This window comes from Hemiscyllium ocellatum, chromosome 8 (assembly GCF_020745735.1).
Source record: "Hemiscyllium ocellatum isolate sHemOce1 chromosome 8, sHemOce1.pat.X.cur, whole genome shotgun sequence".
NCBI classification, from domain to species: Eukaryota; Metazoa; Chordata; class Chondrichthyes; order Orectolobiformes; family Hemiscylliidae; genus Hemiscyllium; species Hemiscyllium ocellatum.
The window spans coordinates 64,902,119-64,926,356 of NC_083408.1; the positions used below are offsets into that span (position 1 = coordinate 64,902,119).

Sequence of the window (24,238 nt, forward strand, 5' to 3'; positions counted from 1 at the left end):
AGAGCAATATAGTTCCAAGTAATGATAGTGGGTAGCTGTTTGGCAGCCCAGAACATGAATGTACCGATAAAATATGATTTTTGCTGATGGTTTTCAAATTATACTCATTAGAATACCTGGAAAAATGTTAATGAAAAAGGAAACAACAATTATATACTGTATGAGAAGACAGTACTAATTAGTTGACAGATGGATTCTAATTGGTAGGGGCATTGTCATGTAGAATAACCCAGTCAGACAATGATGGACAGCTAACTGTTAAGTTTTGGTTAAATTTAGACCAGGAGATAGTGAGGACTGCAGATGCTGGAGAGTCAGAGTTGCTAAAGTGTGGCACTAGAAAAAGCACAGCAGGTCAGGCAGCATCCGAGGAGCAGGAGAGTCGATGTTTACAGCAGCAAGGGTCCTGCCCGAAACATCGACTCTCCTGCTCCTCAGATGCTGCCTGACTTGCCATGCTTTTTCCAGCACCGCACTGAAATTTTAACCAACCAGGATGAATCTGATCAGTCAAGGCAATAAATCTGACTGTGCTAAGAGCTACGCTTCTACTAATTTTAAACTGTAAGTTGGGTATGCAAATGTGATACACTTAAGTATACTGGAAGCTACTCATATGAATATGTAGCGCCCTGGCAATTTGCAGACTGAAAGAACATTATGCCAGTTTCAGGTTAATGAAAGAGGTGACAGCCATTCTCTGGTTCATTGTTCAGAATAGTTTTTTTTTAAATTTGGGGCAAATGAGAAGGATTTTGGGTGTTATTTGACACATAATCATATATTTTCTTGTACCTGTTTGATACAACTGAGTAAAAAATCTTACCTCCACCCCCGGCACCCACACCCCCCACCAACCCAACCTCCACCCCCGGCACCCACACCCCCCACCAACCCAACCTCCACCCCCGGCACCCACACCCCCCACCAACCCAACCTCCACCCCCGGCACCTTCCCCTGCAACCGCAGGAAATGTAAAACTTGCGCCCACACCTCCACACTCACTTCCCTCCAAGGCCCCAAGGGATCCTTCCATATCCGCCACAAGTTCACCTGTACCTCCACACACATCATCTATTGCATCCGCTGCACCCGATGTGGCCTCCTCTATATTGGTGAGACAGGCCGCTTACTTGCGGAACGCTTCAGAGAACACCTCTGGGCCGCCCGAACCAACCAACCCAATCACCCCGTGGCTCAACACTTTAACTCCCCCTCCCACTCCACCGAGGACATGCAGGTCCTTGGACTCCTCCACCGGCAGAACACAACTACACGACGGCTGGAGGAGGAGCGCCTCATCTTCCGCCTGGGAACCCTCCAACCACAAGGTATGAATTCAGATTTCTCCAGCTTCCTCATTTCCCCTCCCCCCACCTTGTCTCAGTCGGTTCCCTCAACTCAGCACCGCCCTCCTAACCTGCAATCCTCTTCCTGACCTCTCCGCCCCCACCCCACTCCGGCCTATCACCCTCACCTTGACCTCCTTCCACCTATCCCACCTCCATCGCCCCTCCCCCTAGTCCCTCCTCCCTACCTTTTATCTCAGCCGGCTTGGCTCTCTCTCTCTTATTCCTGATGAAGGGCTTATGCTCGAAACGTCGAATTCTCTATTCCTGAGATGCTGCCTAACCTGCTGTGCTTTGACCAGCAACACATTTGCAGCTGATACAACTGAGTGGCTAGGTAAAAACAATGATACTGGAAACCAGATTCTGGATTAATGGTGCTGGAAGAGCACAGCAGTTCAGGCAGCATCTGAGAAGCAGTAAAATATTCTCCTCGGATGCTGCCTGAACTGCTGTGCTCTTCCAGCACTACTAATCCACAACTGAGTGGCTAGCTAGTCTAGCTCCAAGGGCAGTGAGTAGATCTGGAGTCATGTGTAGGCCAGACTAGTTGAGGATGCTAAGTTTCTTTCCTTAAAAGGCAGCCACTTGGTTTCCCGTGGCCAACAACAAAATATCCAGCTTTATTTAAATAACTGAATTGATATTCAAACATTGCCATAGAAGGATGTGGAATAATACTTCCAGATTATTAGTTAAAGTCTCTGGATTACTGGTTTAAGAACAACCATCCAACAATGTCTTATGCAATGTCTTCACTCAATTAGGGAAAATATGGAACGAGCCTGTGAAGTGTTGGAACACTGTTTTACTTTTTATCAGCGAAAATGTATGAGCCAATTAAGTGTTTGTCAATCTGGCAGACCAAAGCCATCCAAAACTATTCCACAAAAAATATCTCCTTCAAATTTATGACCAAGTAGGGCAGGGAGTAGACAACAGAATGTTCTAAAACAACATTTTCTGATGATTAAAAAATCCATTTCCAACTTTCTGAGGCTCACAAGCTACACAATTTCACAGTGAGTCATTATTTAATAGTCATCTGACAGGAACCAGCTTCTTTAGCTGTAAACCAGTCAGGTTTAATCCCGGTCCCACAGGCATGTCGATAGTAATCTGTACAATGTTTTTACTGTAGGTCTTTGCTAATCAAATCCCCTGACATCATCTTCCTTTAGGGAACAGGCAACAGCTTAGTGCTGCTCGAGAGCAGTTGTTCAGGTATTAAGTTTGTCCACCTGGCCACAAGCTGACCACATCATTGACCTTTCAGGTCAGCCTTCTGCTGATGCTCTCACAAATTCTCTTAAAACAGCTGAACTGCTTTTAGATCGGTCAACTAACAGCAATCTATCATTTCCCTATTCTTGTGGGAGATAATGAGGTCCACCTTCTGTGCTTAGTCTAGCAATACATAATTGATGAACATTTGTGGTAAATGAAAAATTATGTAAACTTGAATTTGCAGTCAGTGACTAAACTAAACAACCAGATATCAGTTAACCAATTGTCTCTAAAATATTTCTAAATTACTATAAACACCATTCTAACTATGATGCTTTTAAAAATGGGGAAAAAAATGTCAACACTGTATTTTGAAAGCACACCCAAATGAAATTTATTGTTCAGATTTTCCTGCTTCCTAATAACCCATTGGTTAAAAAATGCATAGTATAGTGTTGAACCATAGAAGCCTGAGAATTCTGGAAACAACCTTAGTCCTTGCTAAATCACCAAGGTCAGTGGTATGGGTATTAAAATTGGTTTGAGAGTGACTATCATCAAGGGAGTTAATGAATCAGCCTGGGTTCCTATTTATTACTATTTCTCAGTTAGGGAATATTTTTAACTATGAACATGATGTAAGGATAGAAGTGTTCTTAGTTGTGATGCATACATAAAGAATGACAGATGCTGCTGCTAATTCAGCAAATTTTAACATCTTTCGTAGGTGGTTTAGTGTCTGAAATGAGAACATATTTTTTAAAAAATGACACTTCCATATCAATACAGCATTGTACTGTGTCATTCACATGGGAAGTGTTGCAAAATACTTGTTATATATAAGCAATTAAATATATGGCATAATAAGCACATTCAGAGTTTTTGACACTCATGAACTCATTATACTTAGAACATCATAATCACTTGGCTTAGAAACTTTACTAATTCAAAAGCAATGATTTTATTATCCCTACTTTTCGACCCTGTTGACTTCACCCAAAGGAAACAAACCATGTTGTGAAACTGCTCACAAAAATACCTTTTCTAATGTAGAATAAAGAAGTAATGTTAAAAGATTAGGATTTTTAAAAATTCTTGAATCTGAGTTTTATATCTATCTGCAACAAATTCTACAAGGAACTGCTTCACTAATGATGTCTTCAAAGTAAAGTGCAGACTTTTTTCAGGCTGTGAATGACATGAGCTATGATGGGATGGGTGATAGAATTGGATGAGATGTTTGGCATCTCGACATCAAGATTATCTTGTTGCATCTTTTTTCTCTTTCTCAAGCGGTGTAGTCAGAATTGTGTTAGGTAGTGGCAAGTTCCTGTTTGACACCCACTATTGCTTATTAAATAGCTTGCTGACAGCCAACTCATAACAGATTGCAATCTTACCAAAATCACCATACAAACTAACCATTGGGAATACTTGACATGGAGACTAGAGAAGGTCCATGGCATCTTCAACTTGCCATTTGCTCCAAAAGACCTCCACGTTGGACAGTAGGCACCAATATCTTGGGTGTGTTCCATGGGCACCCCCACATCCACAGACATGGGCATTCAACATGTACCAATCTCTAAGAGCCCTCATGCATATCTCTGGTCCACTTGCATGACACTTCAATGTTACACCTTGTACTGCACTGACAACTATCACTGGAAACTTTGGGCTTAGGAATGTATACCCAGCTAGTGGTTTGGATAGGTTACATTATATCACTGGGTTCTCCACTCATGTTCATGCTGTCACTCACTCTAAACTTACCTGGATGCTCACAGCATCCCTACCTTGAATTGCTTTGCTTTGCCTTTTTGCACATCACTCCACCAGCCAGAGATACTAGCCTCACATCACTACTGTCTTGTTGTGCCACTTAGTTCAGTCACAGAACCAGGAAGATTGCCACAGTTATCAGCAGGCTTCAGACCAATCAAGGGAGATATCATTCATTGACATCTGATTGTTGACATCTTAGCGTCTCAAAGGAAGTAGCATCAGAGATACCAATTAATGATGATATTCCAAAATTCCCTGGACATGGGAAAGGCTCCAGTGAATTGGAAAAATATTAATATGACGCCCTTGTATTGGAGCGAAGATACTGGTGCTTACCCTGGCGGAACAGAGAAGAACATTAGTCTTTGACTACACACCTGGGCATTCCTCCAAGTTGCTGAGAGTGCTTTATCCTGAGTGGCAATCTTGAACTAGGCTGACATGGTCTAGGGTCATGGCTTATATTACATGTCCTGGGAGAAGAGGAAGTCCTGTCTGTGCAGCTCCCCGTCTAGCAGGAGCATCAGGACCCTGCCCAGAAAGCAGATTCACCCTAACTGCCATGTCTGGGACAAATGTCAGGAACCATGCAGGGCAACTTTGTACTGACACTGCTTGTCTAGGCACACAATGGCCCTTTTCAGATGGGGCAGACCCCATTGATGTGGCTAATTCTGGGGATATTTGGTGAGATGGGGAGTTGCTCTGGGAATGGTGCATAAGACAGAACAGAAATGGGACATGAGAGATGTCTTAAATGCTACAATGCCAGTCAATGCAGAGAGTTTGCAGCCTTGCTGCAAGAATCACTCACCCAAACTCAACGTAACTCACACTTGGCCAAAAAGCTGAAAGATTCAACCCAAAATGTTTGAGCTCAATACTATCCAGTATGTTTAAAATAAAAATCATAAAAGCTTCTGTATCAATGTTTCTGTACATACTCTTGATATTGTTACAATCTTTTCTTTTATTGCAAATGTTGTTGCCATCCTAGTCAGTGACAAATCTATTTCAATTACATTTCATCTCAAACATTTCCCTAAAACTATTGTTTAAGAGTAGTTGGTGAGTTCAAGGTTTACAAAATCCATGAAAGATTCTGACCTAAAATTCACATTATTTTGTTGATTAAGCTTCACTTAGAAATTAACTTTTCCATAAATAAATTCCTGAAACAGGCACTGGAAATAGAACAAGAAGTTGTTAGTATACATGCAGAACCTGATCCTATCTCTTTTCATGAAAAAGCCATCCATTCTGATGACTGTAGGAGATGGCTAACATTACATTCTTGATACTCCAGAGGAAATAGAGGAGGAAAGAGATGCCATTGCAAAATATTGTCTGATTACAACTTAGTTGGGTAAGAGTAGAAGCAGGCGAAAGCAGCCAACTTAGCTGGTCAACAAAGGAGGAGCTTTGGAGGTTAAGAGGAACTAGGGGGGTTAGTGTACCATGATCACAGTCACAGAGAATTCATTTGTGACTTTGCAAAATGTTGCGCCAAGGCCTGAAGCAAGATCATTCAAACTTGAGTTTTGTGGAAATTGTAAGTGTTAACTAAGAAAGTGCGGATATATTCAAGGATTTTGAAATGAAGATTGAACTTGAAGCTAAATTGTAGTTTGCAAGAACTGAGGATTCAAAAGTATGTCTATGAGAAAGGATTGATGGCGATAGATTTGAAAAGAAAAAAAAGGTCTTTGAGGAGATGCAACTAATTAACGGGTATGAAGACAGATTTAAGTTGGATAGTTATCAGTTTAGTGAGAATGGCAACTTGAAAGCAGGGGTTAAGTCTCAGAGACAAGATGAGCATGAGCATCGAGAGATGATATGAAAGAACCAGAGAAAAATGTGAATGCAGAATTAGGTCATTATAGCAAGTACCTAAACACTATCACTTCCTTCCATTTGACAGACCCAGAAATCATTGATAACAGGTATAGTGGAAATGGGTAGGGACTCAGCTTCTACTCCACTAGCCCCACTGCCAGCATTTCCACATGACTAGTGGGGAAATCATTTCAAGCAGCACTCTTAGAGCACACAGAGGAAGAGAAAACTGAAGTTGAAGTGACGTGATGACATTTGGCCTCAACAGCGGATTTTCCCATGGTACTACTCCAACTCACCTCAGGAGGATCAGAGAAACATTATGTGAAAAGGTCAATGCGATCAGTGATAAAATGACAAGATACAAAAAGCAAGATATAAAAATGTAAATAGCATTAAAAAATTGCACTGCCTATACATTGTTGAAATTTGAGCCAAATCTTGTTCCCTCCCAGAGTAGGAATGATCATCAAACATATTGGGCATGAGGAAATCAAAATATATGGAGATTGGGTAGGAAAGTAGAATTGAGAGGTAAACCAAATCATCTGCCGACATTTCCGCCACCTCCAAAAAGACCCCACCACTAGGGATATATTTCCCTCCCCACTCCTTTCCACCTTCCGCAAAGACCGTTCCCTCCTTGACTACCTGGTCAGGTCCACGCCCCCCTACAACCCACCCTCCCATCCTGGCACTTTCCCCTGCCACCACAGGAACTGTAAAACCTGCGCCCACACCTCCTCCCTCACCTCTATCCAAGGCCCTAAAGGAGCCTTCCACATCCATCAAAGTTTTACCTGCGCATCCACTAATATCATTTATTGTATCCGTTGCTCCTGATGCGGTCTCCTCTACATTGGGGAGACTGGGCGCCTCCTAGCAGAGCGCTTAAGGGAACATCTCCAAGACACCCGCACCAATCAACCACACCGCCCCGTGGCCCAACATTTCAACTCCCGCTTCCACTCTGCCGAGGACATGGAGATCCTGGACCTCCTACACCGCCGCTCCCTCACCACTAGACGCCTGGAGGAAGAATGCCTCATCTTCCACCTTGGAACACTTCAACCCCAGGGCATCAATGTGGACTTCAACAGTTTCCTCATTTCCCCTTCCCCCACCTCACCCTAGTTCCAAACTTCCAGCTCAGCACTGTCCCCATGACTTGTCCAGACTTGTCCTACCTGCCAATCTCCTTTTTCACCTATTCACTCCACCCTCTCCTCCCTGACCTATCACCTTCATCCCCTCCCCCATTCACCCATTGTACTCTATGTTACTTTCTCCCCACCCCCACCCTCCTCTAGCTTATCTCTTCATGCTTCAGGCTCACTGCCTTTATTCCTGATGAAGGGCTTTTGCCCGAAATGTTGATTTCGCTGCTCCTTGGATGCTGCCTGAACTGCTGTGCTCTTCCAGCACCACTAATCCAGAAGTAGAATTGAGATCAATGTTATGAATGCAGTCTTTAGCCTATTTCTGTATCTATTTCTTAACTTCATGAGACAATAAGCTGGACCTTCTGAGAGGCAATCAATCATCGGATTGCCACTCCAGTTAAAAATTCTCCAACTCACTGGGTGTTCTACATTTCTTCCACAACCTTCCAAGTCTTTTCTTGAATAATATTTCCTGAGTTGTGGATTATAGTGCTCCTCAGAAAGCTCTGTCAAAGCAAAGTAGATATGGGGGTTGGGAGACGAGGAGGAGTGCACCCACTTTTTATTGCAACAGCCACTGTATAGTGCATTCAAAGGTGCAGTTCAGTATTAGTAAGTGGGTGAATGCAGGATTGGGTGGAGTGACAGATGGGGAAGGTGAGAGAGAAGTGGAAAAGTGAGTCAAGTAGATAGGTAGATAGATATGTGAGTGAGGTGGGTAAGTAGGCAAGTCAGTAGAGTGAGACATAGCTAGGTTGGGTCAGGTGTTGGGTAAATAACAAAGTAACAGATCTTTATTCAAAGATTTAAAATAATTCTAGTTTTTCCCTTTCCTCCTGAAAATGCACACTGGCATTGCAGCATTTATGTCGTCTCTTTTGTCCCATTTCAGTTCTATCTTATCACGCACTGTTCCCAGAGCAACTCCCCCTCTCATTCAAGTTTAGGCACCAAAACCTTCATTTTCTCACTCAAAGTTTATCCATATCTTCAGAGCAGTAGTCCCCTCATGACTGGCTTTACAGTCAGTACAAGGAACCAAATATTGGTCAAATGCAGGAAACTCAGCTGATTTTACTTGACTCCAACACACTGGAACTTTCAAGTTAATCACATCCCTATTGTACTCAGGTTTAGATCAACTCATACTAGGGAACATTTTAGATTTTAATTCCATATTAATAGCCCACTTAGCAACTGAATTTTTTTTTAAAAAGTGAAACTCATACCCATTTATTTATTTGCTGTATTTTCCATGGAGGTGTATACAATTACAACATTTAAAAGGTATCAGATGGGTATATGAATAGAGGGTTTAGAAGGAGATAGGCCAAATGATGGCAAATGGAACTAGGTCAGATGGTGATGTCTGGTTGGCATAGGCAATTTGAATCGAAGGGTTCCATGACTCTATTTGTTGCTTTGTCCAGATAAGGGAAGAAATGTAGTTCTTTCTTCATCATTGCAATGTTGTCATTCCATAAGAGGGAACAAATTAGGTGACTTAGGGGGAAGGATCACGCACATTTGCTAGGTGAAATTTCCTGTTTCTGTGTGATTTCTTTTTGCTGGTTACATTAATTACATCCATGATGCCTTGGTGCCAATGAGACCAATAATGAGCCTTGCATTAGCCAATGTGAGAACTATTTATCTATATGATAGGCATTATTCATAATAAATAAGCTCTTTTTAAATGCCTTAATAGACAACATTATGTTGCATTTTCATTTCTCCCTAATTGCAAGCTACAATGCACAAGGACCATAATGTGAAGATAAAAAGTAAAGTCAAATTTCAAAACATTTTAAAGATTCAAGGTAGACAATTTATTATTGCATAAAACAAATTGTATTAATATACAAGTACTATATACAGTTAGCAGTGTACAATATGGTGCGAATATTGGAACAATTAGTCATGCACATAGAATACTGAGAGTTTAAAAACTTATTACATGCTTAATTCTGACAGGAAAAACTGCTTTTAAAATACCTATCTTAGAATATACAAATCAAAATAAGAACCAATATCACCTTCAGTTTTTTAATACACCAAATGTCAGATATTCTTTTAAACAGTTGTCATTAACTTTAGTGATCCAGATCTGAAACGGAGAATCTTCTTCTTTAGGTTGTGAGATGCTTTGATTTTGACAAAAGCCTTTGGTGGAGGCTTCTTTACCTCAGCAGTAGATAGTTGCACAGGACGAGACTGGGTAAACTGAGGCCAGACTACGGCACCATTCTCATCAGAGTCACTAGAGCTAGTAGTTTCCCCTACAAAGTCCACCTCACTCAAACTAGATTCACTGTCTCCAAAGCAATTGGTTGTGTAATTGCTCTGATCATCCTCACTAGTATCTGCTACAGTGGAGTGGAATAGCGATTCACACTCAGCAGAGTATTCCGAATCACTTCCTCTGAGGGCACAAATACCATTATTCGTCAAATTGGTCTTTGTATACACACCAGGCGTATGACAGAGTGCTTCTCTCCTGTTGCGTCTTCTAAATCGTCTGATTGCTTCTTCATGAGAAACGTCAACAGGGGATCTCCACTTTCGGTAATCGACACGTTGTTTGTATCTGGATTTGACCAGAACAGCTTCCCTTCCTTGTCCACTACATTTAGCAGGTCTAGCCCCAGACTGTCGACCGAGGATGCTGTTCTCAGATAACGTATAAAATCCATTCTTTGCTTTGGAAGTCACCCTCCTTACATTTCGCTTTACATGGACAACATCACTGGAAAAATGGCATTTTTTTACAACAGCTTTGGGTTTTTGTTTTAAGGTTTGAACATTTGTATCGGGAGCCATGTCACAGTTTGCTCTGGACTTCAAAGCAGTGTTCTTAACTTTGATCATCTTTATATTTTTCGTACCTTTATGGGGTTTTACCATTTGCTGCTGTGCTGGAATGAATTGGGCATTCACTAACTGCCCACCATCCTCCAAGCTCTGCACTGAGGACCCTTCACTCCTGAAATCTAGTGATGGTTTCTCTTCCGCAGAGGGAGATGATGGAGGTGGCCTTGTGAGTTTTTTAGGGGACACCACTTTAGGAGGTTGTACAACATTGGTCTCTTCATGTACTGTCACACACTGATGTGAATTATCTTTAGGTGTGCAAGAGCCACATTCACTATTCCCTTCTTGACAATCTACAGGGATAGTGCATTTAGACAGTCCATTTGCCACATTAGTCCTCTTCTTTGAAAGGCTACTAGTCTGCGATTCAGTAATACTGTCCTGAAGAAACGTTATTCGGTTATTTGTTGATTCAATTTTACATTGTTGTGCATTTTTGTTGTCTTGTATATTGTCATTGTTCAGAAGTTGCCTCTGTGGCGACGTTACGTTGTTTTCTGAAGTTTTGGATACAGGAGGATTTGTATAGAGATTTCTGAACACTTTCAACTCATTACTACCTGGTGAGATACAAGAAATTTGTCTAACACAGATACTACCTTGCTTCAAGATTCCCTTTAGTGGATCAGTATTCAGGCTTGTTCTCGGCTTATTCGGCCTGACGAGCTGGATTTTCTTCTGAATAAGACCAAATATGTAATTATCAAGTCTTTTTATTGTTGAAGGGTGTACAGCTGGGCAGGAACTGTTCTGAGAGGATGGAACAGCAGACTCAATGTTTACAGGCTCCAACTGAGGTGCCACTGACAGGTCAGCTACACCATACTGGGACTTCTCCTCCTCTTTAACACTTCCAGCTGTAGGATGAAAAAACATTGGACTCTGGACTGCAACTGCATGTAGAGGGCTTGGATATCGATACACATCACTACCATTCTTGGAAATCAAATCGCATTGATACTTGGGATGGATGTCAGCAGCAACATCAACTGAGCTAGAATATGGTGCAGAGAAGGAGCGGCGAACAATACCCGGATACTGGCAATCGAGTAGGCCCTCTCCACGATCCATCCAGCCAATGAAATCCTCTGTGAATACACAAATAGCAGTCAGAATTCTACATCTGTTTAATCCAACAAATCTACTTGAGAGTCCTCAATTTTTCGGAAGTTTGAGAGCTGACACATTTTGCATTTATTTTTACAACAGGCTGGCAGTGAAGAATTGACCAAGTAGCAAGTGTTCCATTTCTTGCTAAGAAGCAACCACTTCAATACATACATTTTAAACTTGCTGGATTGATTCCACGATTAAAAAGAATACTTGCATTGGATTCAGGTAACAGAAATCTGACAAGTATAGCAAAATATTGTTTTAAAAGCAAAAAAAACTTACAGATTCATAAAACTAAGAGAGCTCCAAAACTGAATACGTTAACAACACAGCATTACTATTACTTTTGCTAAAACAAAACAAGGAACAGTGTATGCTGGAGACCTTACAACAAAAACAGTTATGTGCTGGAGAAACTCAGCAAGTCTGGCAATATCTGTGGAGAGACAAAAACGGAGCTGGCATTTCAAATCTAGTGACCCTTTGTCTGCTGCTTTCACTGTTGGGAAACCCTTTGCCACAGACAACAAAACAGCTATTGCAGTTTATTTCAATATTTTGCTCTGCTTTATTCATTTTTTTCTCCTGAGGGTGTTGATAATGGCACCAAGATGCCAGCGACTTTTAGTACCTTAGTGAGCTTCCTTTTTCATAATAAACAATTCAATTATTGAACAAATCATCGGATCAGGAAACCAAAGACCAGAGATTGACCAATATTGTAGAGCTGTGAAGCTTATTGCTACACTGCAGTGTGAGATGCACTACATTAGCTTAGAGCCATTTTTAAAACAAAAAGTATCTTCATATATAATAGACATTATCCTGTATATTCACATTATTTAGTGTATAAAATATTATCAGTTTTGATGCCAGATTCAAAGGCTTCCTCACATCTGCGGGAGTGCACACAGTTTGTATTTATTTTTACAAACAGGCTACAGTGAAGAATCTACCGAGATGTGGTACACTATCCATGTCAGAAGACATACAGAAGTCAAAGTTAGTAGCATTCTATTTTGAACTTCTTTTTAAATAGAAACCATTTACAAATTATGAAGAGAGTCCTATAATGAGGCATTTTGTGCCTTCCTGTACTGTTCTGGAGCTTTGTAAGATACTTCAGTTTTGATTATTCATTTTAAAGTCTTGAACATCAGTTTGAATTTTGTAAATAGTTTCTGCACCTAGACTGGTGCAGGATGCCTCTCACTCCAGTTAGACATTGCCTTATTACAACCACATTTCAGAAGATAATCAGTGCGATCTTTCAGTGATCAGGATCAGAATTAAATCCAGCTCATCATGATGGGGAAATGTCAACTGGGGACAATTAACCTCCAGGGAACTTTCCTGTCAACATGCAGTACGAAAACCGCCCCTGAAAGTTGGCAATGAATGTTGCCAATCTGGCTAACTGATCCATTTGTGGCTGGAAAAGTTATTAGGCTATTAATGAGCCTGTTAAAACAATTTAAATTAGAATTTGCCATATTTTGTTGTGTCTTCTTAAGTGCATTAAAGTCTCATGTGGTTAGAGAAACCTGCACAATTAAACCTGGCAACTCATAGGAGGGTATGCCTGAGCTGGTGTCACATACACAGGCATTTAGCCTATAATTGTGTTCTCACCCAGAGAATCCAAAGCACCAAGGGACTGGTTAAGTTGTGTGGGACAGACCCTCTCTCAGGGGCTGCCTACTGCAGTCAGAGGGCTAAGCCTTAAAAACCACACCTTCACTGAAGGAGCAGAAGCCCACTTCTTAAAGTGGCAACTTGAAAGTAGTCCCTCACTTTGCATGGACAAGAAATTGATTAATTCATCTTGTAGTACACAAGAGACGTGAATTGGAGGCTGTCCATGATGTTGATACAATGATGCTGATACACCAGGAAGGCAACCTCAACAATCTCAGGAGGCAGCATCTGAATACTCAACTGGCAAAAGGAAGAAATGAAAACCTTCAAAGATTTGACTGGTCGTCCTGTAAATAGGGCACCCACTCCTGCATGGTCACCACATGAGAGCTTTCCAACATTAATGCCAACCCAACTGCATGATTTTGTGATAACGTCACATCACCCATACTAATTGGCCAGACATCGAATGACCAGGTTTAGCAGCTTTTATGGACCATAAATGTGTGTCAGTCCCCAGTTAACTTCTAGTCTCGCTAACAGCAATCATAATCAGAATGTTAAATCCAATTCAAGATCTTTTTAATGCTTAAAGGCTTCCATTGTAAACGCAACTATGCTGCTTAATTCCAAATCTTTGTTTATTCTGAAACAGCATTAATTGTAGAGATTGTTTTACCTTTGCACATCCACAAAACAGACTGTTCTAAACACATGGTTAGAACAGTTTGAGTAGAAAGTTTTTCCATGATTTATCCAACCAAAGACACAAGACTCAGATGAACAACTTAGACAAAACCACCTGCCCTATGTTCAAATTCTGATCTTTAAGGGAATGTAAATCTCCATTGCTAATTTCAAGTGCTAGCAATTGAATATTTAATTATTTTAATCAATCTGCACGGACATGCTGCAATGCATCTCTAGCACAGGTAAAACTTGAACCCTAGCTTTCTAAGTCAGAGGTAGGAACTCTATCACAATGCAACAACAGGCCTCCAACTGGGTATTTAATATGCAATTAATTGATGGGAATCAAAAATTAACTTTTTTTTCATCACATTCAAAATGATATCTTGAAAAATATGGATTAATCCAAGAGTTTTGGTGTTCTTCCTAAAAGCCAATCAACCAATATGACAATCTCTTAGCAAAACCACCTGAAGGAGCAGTGCCCCGAAAGCTAGTGCTTCCAAATAAACCTGTTGTACTGTAACCTGGTGTTGTGTGATTTTTAACTCTTAGCAAAATGAGTAGTTGACAATGAACTGCTGATCAGCATATGATGTAACAAGGAGGAGCTTTTTATATTAACAATGACAGTTAACTCTATTTCTATTGTACCTAACCATATTATAAAATCATTGACAGATTTTCAATCATATTGCTCTCATGTGCCTCCTACCTGCTGATTTTGGTCGCCCATCTGTGATGTTCAGTGATGCATCTGGTGGGCCACAGGAGCAGGTGCTGGAGTGACAACTGGATAGACATTCACTGAAAACAGAATTAGAGGAATTCGAAAGTGATCCAGATGTTCCATCGCTCAATTCATAAAAACCTGTTAACACAGAAAGCAGGTTGAAAATTCCAATATGCAAGGTCACTGACAAAAATTTATTAAAGGCAGTAGGTTTTCAGTTGACTCAATGGCATAGAAAACCCATTATTTGGATTAAATTTGATATCCATAGAGGATTTTCAAAAAATAAATCTCAACCAATTATAGATTAGTACATCCAAGAGCCTTCTCAGCTACCCCATATTAGTAGAAAGTAAGCTGACTTGACAACAGCCTCTGCCTTTAGATATCTTTCTATATATACTACAGTTCTGGTAACATGAATTTGGATTTCCTTTGGGTTGCAAGTGTAATTCAGACTTGAGATCTCAAGACAATTTCCAGTGAAGCAGAGAAGGCTAAAAGGGACTTTAAAAGAGAAATGGGTAAATTGGCAAAGACTACATCATTTGTTTAGGGAGTTAGAGACAAGGGTTTTTAATTTAAAATGGTCATTGAGAGACTGAGGAAAGAAGTTAGAAAAATGCTTTAATGGAAAGCCATTATATGGCAAACTTTGTCATAGTGGGTCATTCAGGCAAAAGCTATTGAATCTTTTAGAAGATTCTAAATATTCATTGAAGCAGAGGAAAAATACAAGAATATAAGCAGGGTATTGCAATGGGCTTATTTTTGCATTGTTCTAGCAAAGAACCATTACCGTCCTAATTGGTGGAATGGTCTCCTTATGTGGCATGAGCTTTAGTTTAACATTTAAGATTACTCAATATGGCAAAGAAAGCAAACCTAAAAGGGTACATCCTCTGTATATTTGTTAAATGCTTCCTTGTTTATCAATTGATAGTTTCTTTACTGCACCTAAATCTTGGAGCTTTCAAACTATCCACATACTATGAATAAATTTTTTGGTCAAAAGGAGTTTTAATCTTTCAAGCAAACTAAAAATATTCAAAATATGCTATCATACTATAATTTGCATAATAGTTCATTACATTAATCTGCATAGTAATTTTTCCATCTATCATAACATTTCCACAATCTCCCTTAGCTTACTTCTTCTCTCCTGAAGGCACTGAAATATGCTGGGATATAATTCCATGCAGTAATAGCAAATTATTAGTACCTCAACCAAGTGACTATTCTTCATTTCTGAGAGATGATGGTTAGTGTCAATAGATTATATGAATACAGACGAGTGACAACCAAGCCTTATGTGTCCCCATTTGGCATCAACATTTGTCACCTTGTTGGCATGATAGTGAACAGGACCAGAAAAGGCTAACCAGATTTTCTTTCCTACCAACTTGCAGTGTAAATCAGTTAATGAACATACACCAGCGATCAAAAGTGGGATTGTCAAGACATCTAATTTTGGATGAGTTAGTAAGACACAGATCTCTACTGTTGAACCACTGGGAAACTCAAAATAACTTGAAAAACAAGTATTCTATTATGTGAAAACTAAGGGCAATTCAGTCAATTCAATGCAATACTATGAGAGGTCTCCACCATTCTTTTCTGTCTTTCAGATCAGATTTTAAACAAGGGTTCCATCTCAGCAGGTGTAAAAAAAATCACATGCTATTGTTTGAAAATGAGCAAGAAGGAGCCTTTGTGCCCTAACCAACATTTACCCTCATTCAATGACTCAAAACACAATAACTGATCATTTTTCTCATTGATATTTGTGGAACCTTGTGTTATGTTTCTCCTTACAATAGTGACTATCAAAGTGATTCCATATCTATTGGACATCCCGAGAATGTGTAAGTGTTAAATGTCAAAATGAATTTTCTGTATTTTAAAACAATCAACTGTAAGACTTTCAATGATGCATTTGCTTCTTTCACATTGTACTTACATGGGATGGGGGCATCACAGACAAAGCCAGCATTTGCTTGGCTTGCCCGGCAGCATCAGGAGATGGAGAAGTCAACATTTCAGGTGTAACCCTTCTTCAGGATTGGGGGAGGGTGTAAGGGGAGCTGCAGGTAAATGGGGTTGGGGCAAGGTGGTGGGGTGGGGTAGGTGTACAACGTGGTTGGTCAATAGGAGGAATGAATCCAGTTGGTGGCTAATTAATAGGAGCAATAAATCTGGTTGTTAGCTAGGAGGAAGGGTCAATGAATGGAATGGAAGGGCAGGGGAAGGGGAAGGGGAGGTGGAAGGATCCAGGAAGGGAGTCGGGTGATGGGAAGGGAGGTTATTTGAAATTGTAGAAGTCAATGTTGAGTCCTCTGGGCTGTAGATTGCCAAGTGGAAGATGAAGTGTTGGTCCTCCAATTTGCGATTTGATTTGTTGTGGCAATGGACAAGGCCAAGGATGGTCAGGTCAGAAAGGGAGTGGGAAAGGGAATGAAAATGGGTAGTGATTCGGCGAAACATTCCCTTAGTTAATGTTTGGTCTCCCCGAGGTAGAGAAGACCACATCAGAAGCACCAGATACAGTAAACTAGGTTGGAGGAGAGGCAGGTGGACCTCTATCTCACCTGGAAAAACAGTTTGGGGCCCTGGATGGAGGTGAGGAGGGGTGGTGTGCCAGCAGGTTTTGCATCTTTTCTGGTTGCAGAGGAAGGTACCTGTGGGTTTGGGGGGGGCGGAATTGGAGGAGAGAGTGATGTGAACCAAAGATTGGCGAGGGGAAGGGTCCTTGCGGAAGGTGGAGAGGAGTGGGGAGGGGAAGATGTTCTTGGTAGTGTGGTCCAATTGGAGTTGGTGGAAGCATTTAAAGGATTTTGTGTTGGATGCAGAGATTGATGCGGTGTTAGGTGAGGACAAGGGGGACCCTTATACGAAGGCAGTTAAGTGTCAATCGTGTTGTTTTGGATTTAGAGTCAGGCGTAGGCAGATTGAGTATAGATTTCAAATTTCCATCTCTAAGGAACATTAGTGAAGCAGATTGAAGTTTCTTGGTCACCATTCCTGAGACCAGCTTGACATTCCACGTGAATTAATGGAAGTTAAACTCCATCAGCTGGGATTTGAATGCATGTCCCCAGACAATTAGCCTGGGCTGAAGTACAGTGACATTAACATTATCACCATCACCCCCCACCCTAATATCCTTATACGAGACAAGATATTAGCTCTCTGAGTTTTAAGCCTTTGAAGTCTGCTTACAGAGGAAAAAAGATAGCAGTAAAACATTTCTATTCAGAGTGTGCTGTTGCCTGATTCTGGATCTTGGATTTTAAATCAACAAGATCTTATGAGTTAGGAAACAAATTTGATAATTGAAAAAGAGATTAAATATTCCAAAAGTTTAGCAAGAATTCACAGTTCCTACTGACATGGATCCTCCTGTAAAACCTATATCTGGTTGCCAATAACATACTGACCTGAGCTGGGTCGACTATCTGTTTCTAAGTTGTCATTTGGAGTCTTTTCTACATCCAACTGAAGGTCACTGATCTGTCGATCCAGCTCCTGGAGCTGATTTATGAGACCTGCATCTCTCCTCCTCAAACAGTTCTGAAAAGATTGAACAGGAACACATTTTAATCAACTGCAGAACTCTCCACACTGTGACCATGTTCCCTTTAGAAAAGTTCAGCTGTGCCACAATTTCCAGAGAATGTTAAGAAACACTGTGATTCTATTCATTGACTGTGTCAGATGATCCTACGTCTGACTTCCACCATTGCAGGCACACCATAAAACTACAAGCGTGTTTCCTATTAAAATGACAGAATTCTGTAAATGCTGAACCGTTTCCATTTTGGTTCCATCAGCGAACTTATAACACTGCTGCATACATTCGGGTGTATAAAAATCGCAGGCTGAATGGATTAAAACTGGATTCTTAAAGTTTTTTTTGAAAAAATGTAATAACGTTGTTGGGGTCCCATAGGAGAATTATTGAATGCGGTTCTTTTTCCCCAATAAAGCAACTACTGAGTAAACTAAAATACTCTTTTTAAGGTTATTTGAGTCAAGACACAGTTGAAACTCTTTGTAGAACATGTTTTTTATTGGCAGCTTGCCATCTCGGTGAGTAATTTACCTACAAGATTTTGGGAGGTAATGGCTAACGGTGACTGTTCCGGGTTTTAAACAAAGCTTTATTATGTAGATATTCCAGAGGCAATATGAGCTTTTATTTTGTTGTATTTTTTTCTTTAAAAGAAAGCGGGCAAAGCACATTCTCAGACCTCCACCCGTAATGTCTCGATCCCCTGTGAATCTGGCGTGACAGAAAGTTCAATGTGATTGATGATGTCGGGAGTCAGACTTGGCAATGGGCAAGCGGATCATTTCTGAGCTCACGTCTCCGGTATTAAATATGATCGAATTAAACTCACTTTTAAAAAAAAGCGTTAACGAGGCGCTTGCAGATGAGCTGGAATAAAAGCTCACAGGAAAGCAAACTGAACCGTTGCCGAAGGGGGGGTGGGGGGTGTTCCCTTGTTTTGCTTTAAAACATCAAGGTGGCTTTGCGAACCCTAAAACTGCAGACTCAGCAACTCTCCAGTAACACTCCGATTCTATCAACAGCCGGAATAGTGATCTGGGGACCCGAGTCTGTGATTAATTACTCCATGTTGTTAGGTTATAGCCCAGATCTATTGTTCTACACTTGGTGCAGGGACACTGTACAGAAAAACGCTCTGAATGATTCATTTCAGTCAGCTGATCGCTTCATATAAACAGTGGGTCCTCCCCCCAGCTCAGCGGGAGAGCTTAGGTTCGCTTGTAAAGTTAATTTCAGTCACTCTTGTAGCTATTGTAACAGAGCAAGGGCTTTAAAACATGCAGCTGGACCTCCTCCGAAGAAGAGATTAGTTTTTTTTTGCAGTTATTTCGTTAGCAGGAAGTTAATTTACTGCATTTTTTTTTGGTTTTAAAAAAGTCACGTCTCCCTTCCTCTCTGCCATTCAAAGACCTCTAATCGAACTCGCTCAAGGTTGTTAAAATGCAGCAGCTGAATTTGCCATTAACGACCAGCTCCCCCTTACACCTTAGATGCAGTACTGTATCGCATCGTTCGATTGGTAATCCATTACAAAAGCGATGGGATTCAGCTCGCCCACTATTCACCGGCTGAAACCTACAGTTACTGAATCAGCAAAAAAAAACAATGCGCTGTACATTTTACAGATATCTAATCAAGTGGCAGGGAGGTCGTTCAAAGTAAATAGGAAAACAAGTGAGATCCCTCGCGCGGACGGAATTTAAATTATTTCTGAATCGGACAGGCTTTTTTTTTGACAGAAGTTAAAATATAATCCTTACTTTGTCCGGACATCACAAGCCATGATACAAAGCGTAGCAATAAAATGATCAATTAAAATTTAAGATATTGCATTTGGAAACAAAAAAAAGTCAGCAAATCTCATTACTACAAAAAATATGATAATTGCAATGATACAATTTATAATATTTAAAGTTGATTTGCTTTAATTTCTCACCAATTGTTTCCTCAACATGAGAATGTTGTCTTCCAATCGTTTTTCCTCAGGGGTCAGATGAAGTTCTCCCTGAGATCCCTTTCCCTGGTCGCCTTTGAGAGCTGGAGTGTGTAACGCAGGTTTCAGTAATTCCATTGCACCCCGAACCAAGTACTGCTGCCTGTTCTTCAGGAAATCCAGCTCTCCCAGCCCCGCCAAGGTCGCTTCCAGCCTGTCCCGGGTTCGGCACCGATCGCTGTCAGCCTCTGGCTTCTCCCGGCTCCGGCTCTCCCCTTCCAGCCTGCACGGATGCCGATCCCCGGTAACGGGCATCGTGAGGAGAGTGGGTGTCTGCTTCAGCATTAGGTAGGAGCTCGGGTTACACGAACTCTTGCAAAGAACAGCCCTCACCTCCCCAGTGCTTGTTGAGTTCGAGTACTGTATTCTTTTTCGTTTTTTTTAAAAAGTGTCCTGGTGAACCAACTGGGTGTGTATTTTTTTTTGCCGGGGTGACAGATGAGATGAAGATTGTGAAATGTTCCCCTTGCCCAGAAAGCTGCTGCAGCGCCCGCCGTTGACAGCTCCGCTATCCGACTTAGCTTCACTCCAATGCAGAGGCAGCCGGGGGCGTCGATGCGTGAGCCCGCGACTTGCGTCCCGCCGCCCCGCCACAGGCACTGATCTAATCGACTAATCAAAATGTGATGAACTCCAGCCGAGCTGCGCGGCTACATCAAACAGGATCGGGGACGCCACCTTCGTTTCAAGGATAGCGCCTCTTCTGGACAATGAACACAAGAGAGACCCTCAACGTTTAAAATTAAAACTTTGCACATTCACAGTATCGTTTCTTCAAACAAAGAAATCCTCGACATTTTAAGCTCAGCGAAAGGAACTGACTGGGGGGAAATGCAGACGCTAGGAATGTCATGGTTTAAAAATCCATCAATATTTCCAAGGTGCAATTTTCAAAATGACAATGGACCTTAATCTGTCCCATAGATATTATACACGGAGGAGGAATAATTTACTGGCAGCTGCACAGTGTTGCACAAAATATATAATCATATGCAGATATTAACAGTTTTGAAAATTGGATCGTTTGAAACAAAACTGTGTATTTCGAAGCCACATCAAAATAAATTAAGACATAGTACAGAAACTCATGTTGCTAGCAACACTTCTTGGTTTTGTGATTCTTTTCCTGCATTATTCAATAAATTAGTTTGGACAATATTCGTATATAGGGTCAGTCTGAAAGATGGGATAACTACTTGCTTGCATGGAGCACCATAGCAACTCGGATGCGTTGAGAAATAACGCGCGAAGTTTGATTTTAGTTCATTTTCTGCCATCTTGATAAAAAGGGCATGTTCCTTTTATAAAGTAAACATATCGGCGGTGCGAAGGCAAAGAATAAACAGCCGCGCAAAATGTTTACAGCACGTTTCCAGATAAAACAGTTCAAAGCTCGATGTCAAACTGCGGTGTTTTAACCCTTTCCAAACTTCAAACCTTTTCAAAGTTGACACCAAGTATACCGACAGATAAGCATCAACTCAGTACTAAACAAGGGAGAAAATGTATAGCTTTCCAATCTATACTCACTTAAAATCCTACTCAAAATAAGACTCACTCAACTATAGGGATCTGCATTAGTTATCATTAGGACTTTAATTATCCTAATATACACTGGGATAGTAAAATAAAGGCAGAGTGAAGGGAAAGACTTCCCAAAGTGTGGGCAGAAGAATTTTCTGCATCAATATATTTCTGATTCAACCAGAAGGGAGATATTGTTGGATCTGTTTCTAGAGAATGGGGTGTCACAAGTGGATCAAAGAACACTAGGGGGACATGATGGAACAATGTAGTTACAATGGCACAGAGTTCAGGTTAGCTATGGAAAAAAGACAGGAAATAATAGTGTGAAAACAGTCAAGGGAGAGCCAATTTCAGTTAGGAGATAGATAAATTGGAAACAAAGATTGGCAGCAAAACTGCAATGGAACAATTGCTGCCTTTAAAGAGATGAATTAATAGTCAAAGGGCATTCCCAAGAGTGAGGACTGTGGGACAATCAACGTCTCTACTCATTGGATGTGAAAAAGGGTGAAGCAGAAAAAGAGTGTGAATGGCAAATGGCAAATGGTCTATAATAGAAGTGAGAATCAGGCTGGATTTAGAAGGTTCAAAGATTGACTGAATAAAATAAGAACAGCAAAGATAGAATCTGAGAAAAAGCTAGCAGCTAATGAAAACAGGATGCAAAATCTCCAAAAATATACAATTAATAAAAGGGTGTAAGAGCAATGTGGCTGGTTAGGAAACAAAGAAAGAATCTTGCATGCTCAGAAAGTACACTGACATTATATTTCACAAATGCCTTTAACAAGGAAGATGAAGCTATCAAGGTTGTGGTGCAGTAAGAGATAGTTGAGACACTGCAAATATTAAAAGAAAGAGTAGATATTAGAAAGGATGCTTATTCTTTGAATTGATAAGTACCAGTACTGGATCAGATGTGTCTGAGGACATTGAGGAAAGTAAGACTGGAAATTCATAGAATTGTAGGAGCACGGGTTATAATTTTCCAATTATGGAGATGCCATACATTTAGTATTGTTTAGAGTTCAGTTTGAAGTTTCAAGAAAAAGGGAATTTATTTCAAGTTGTGGACACACCCGGAATGTTTTCTTCATCTTTGAAAGTTAAGTGAGGGCATTAGACATTTGTGTAACAAATCACATCAATAAATCACATGACTGGTGACAACTCTTACTTTGCTGTACCTGCTGGTACCATCTTTTGAAAAGGGACTTGCTTGAAAAGGTTCTTGTTTATCCAGTTCAGTTGGAGGGAACACTGCTAACAACAAGCTGCCCAGCTGATCTCTCCCATTTCTGAAAAATAAACCACCTGCACCAGTTTAGGGTGGAACCTATTTGCTGTTCTCGAACAGTGATTCAAAGATCACCTCAAGATCGTGCTTCCTGAGCAAGCTGTGTCTGCAAGACTTCACAAAATAACACAATTGATGACTGGGGCTATATAGCAGAACATCACAGCAAAAGACACTGAAATATCCTACACCTTATCTTTTTACTTTTAAGACTGGTCCATTACGTTTATGGTATTTATGTGTATGTTTAAGGATTCTTTAGACTGACACTGTACATTAACCAATTTCTCCAACTTTATAATATAGGTTTTATTTGATAATAGGCTCACAATTGTGTTTATTAAGAAACCTGGTTGATAGATTTTTTTTGTTTAGAACCTAATAGAAATAAGGTATTTAATTGGTCTTCTTGGTTCTTTGTGACACATGGAATAGAGAGACTAGAGGAACAGGACGTTCCTCGCATCTGAGTTTTGAGGCAATTCTGCTTGGATACAGAAGTAGTTCCAGATGACTGATGAATTGCAAATGTAACACCCAGGATGTGGGAATAAGTCCAGCAACTACTGGCAAGTCAATGTAATTCACTGGGAAGCTTTAGAAATAATAATTCAGCAATAACTGACAGTACATGGAGAAATATGGACAAATTAAGGAAAGTCAGCATGGATTTGTTAAGGATGCATTTTGAGTCAAATAAAGGAGTCTAAAGGAAATTTAACTAATTATGTTGAGTATTTTTATGAGGTAGTAGGGTTGATGAGGGTAATATAGTTGATATGGTGTAAATGGGGTTTTAAAAAGTGATTGATAAAATGTCACTTAATAGGATTATCCTTAAAATTACAAGTACATGAAGCAAAATGAATAGAGGCAGAATAGATATGAAGTTGGCTGAGAGTCAGGAAGTAGAGAGTAAACCACAATGGCTAAATTTTACATTTGTATAGGACCTTTAAATGTGATGAAACAGAACAATGCATTTCACTGGAATGTTTAAAGACAAAATATGACATTGATTCACAGAAGGTGATGATAGGGCAAATGTCCAAAATGTTAAGTAAAGAGTTAGATTTTAAGAAGTATATTAAAAGGAAAAAAAATAGGGTAAAAGGTGGAATGTTGTATTCTAGAGCTTATATCCAAGAAAAACTAAGTTGTGACCACTAACTCTAGAGCAATTAAAATCAGGGGTTCACAAGTAGTTATTATGAGCGGAACATAAATATTTTAGAGGGTTGTGGGGCTGGTTGAAATACAGACATGGAGATGGGCAAGACCATGCAGAGATTTGAAAATAAGGGGGGAATTTGAAAGTCAAAAGGTTAATTGACTAGGAAATAATGTATACAAGCCAGTCCAGGGACTATAAGTGTCACAAACATGGAGTATTTAGTGATACAGGAGGCAAAGATTTCAATAGTTTTGATTTGTGTAAGGT

The 24,238-nt window shown here is 40.4% G+C and overlaps 1 protein-coding gene across 1 annotated transcript; it reads right to left on the reverse strand.

The window, feature by feature from the left end:
- Positions 1–9,169: 9,169 nt before the first annotated feature.
- On the reverse strand, positions 9,170–20,680 carry dact1 (dishevelled-binding antagonist of beta-catenin 1). Its single transcript, XM_060828413.1, has 4 exons — positions 19,917–20,680; positions 17,847–17,979; positions 14,392–14,547; positions 9,170–11,323 (listed from the first exon to the last, which is right to left on the reverse strand). Exons 1-4 carry the CDS (start codon positions 20,256–20,258, stop codon positions 9,438–9,440), a joined length of 2,517 nt encoding a protein of 838 aa, XP_060684396.1. The 5' UTR covers positions 20,259–20,680; the 3' UTR covers positions 9,170–9,437.
- Between the last annotated feature and the right edge of the window lie 3,558 nt (positions 20,681–24,238).

Coding starts and splice junctions, on each gene's coding strand:
- dact1 (XM_060828413.1), bottom strand. CDS start 20,258: ATGCTGAAGCAGACACCCACTCTCCTCACGATGCCCGTTACCGGGGAT. Junction 17,980..19,916: donor TCATGTTGAGGAAACAATTG/GTGAGAAATTAA, acceptor CAATCTTTTCAG/AACTGTTTGAGGAGGAGAGA. Junction 11,324..14,391: donor TGGGCGACCAAAATCAGCAG/GTAGGAGGCACA, acceptor GTGTATTCACAG/AGGATTTCATTGGCTGGATG.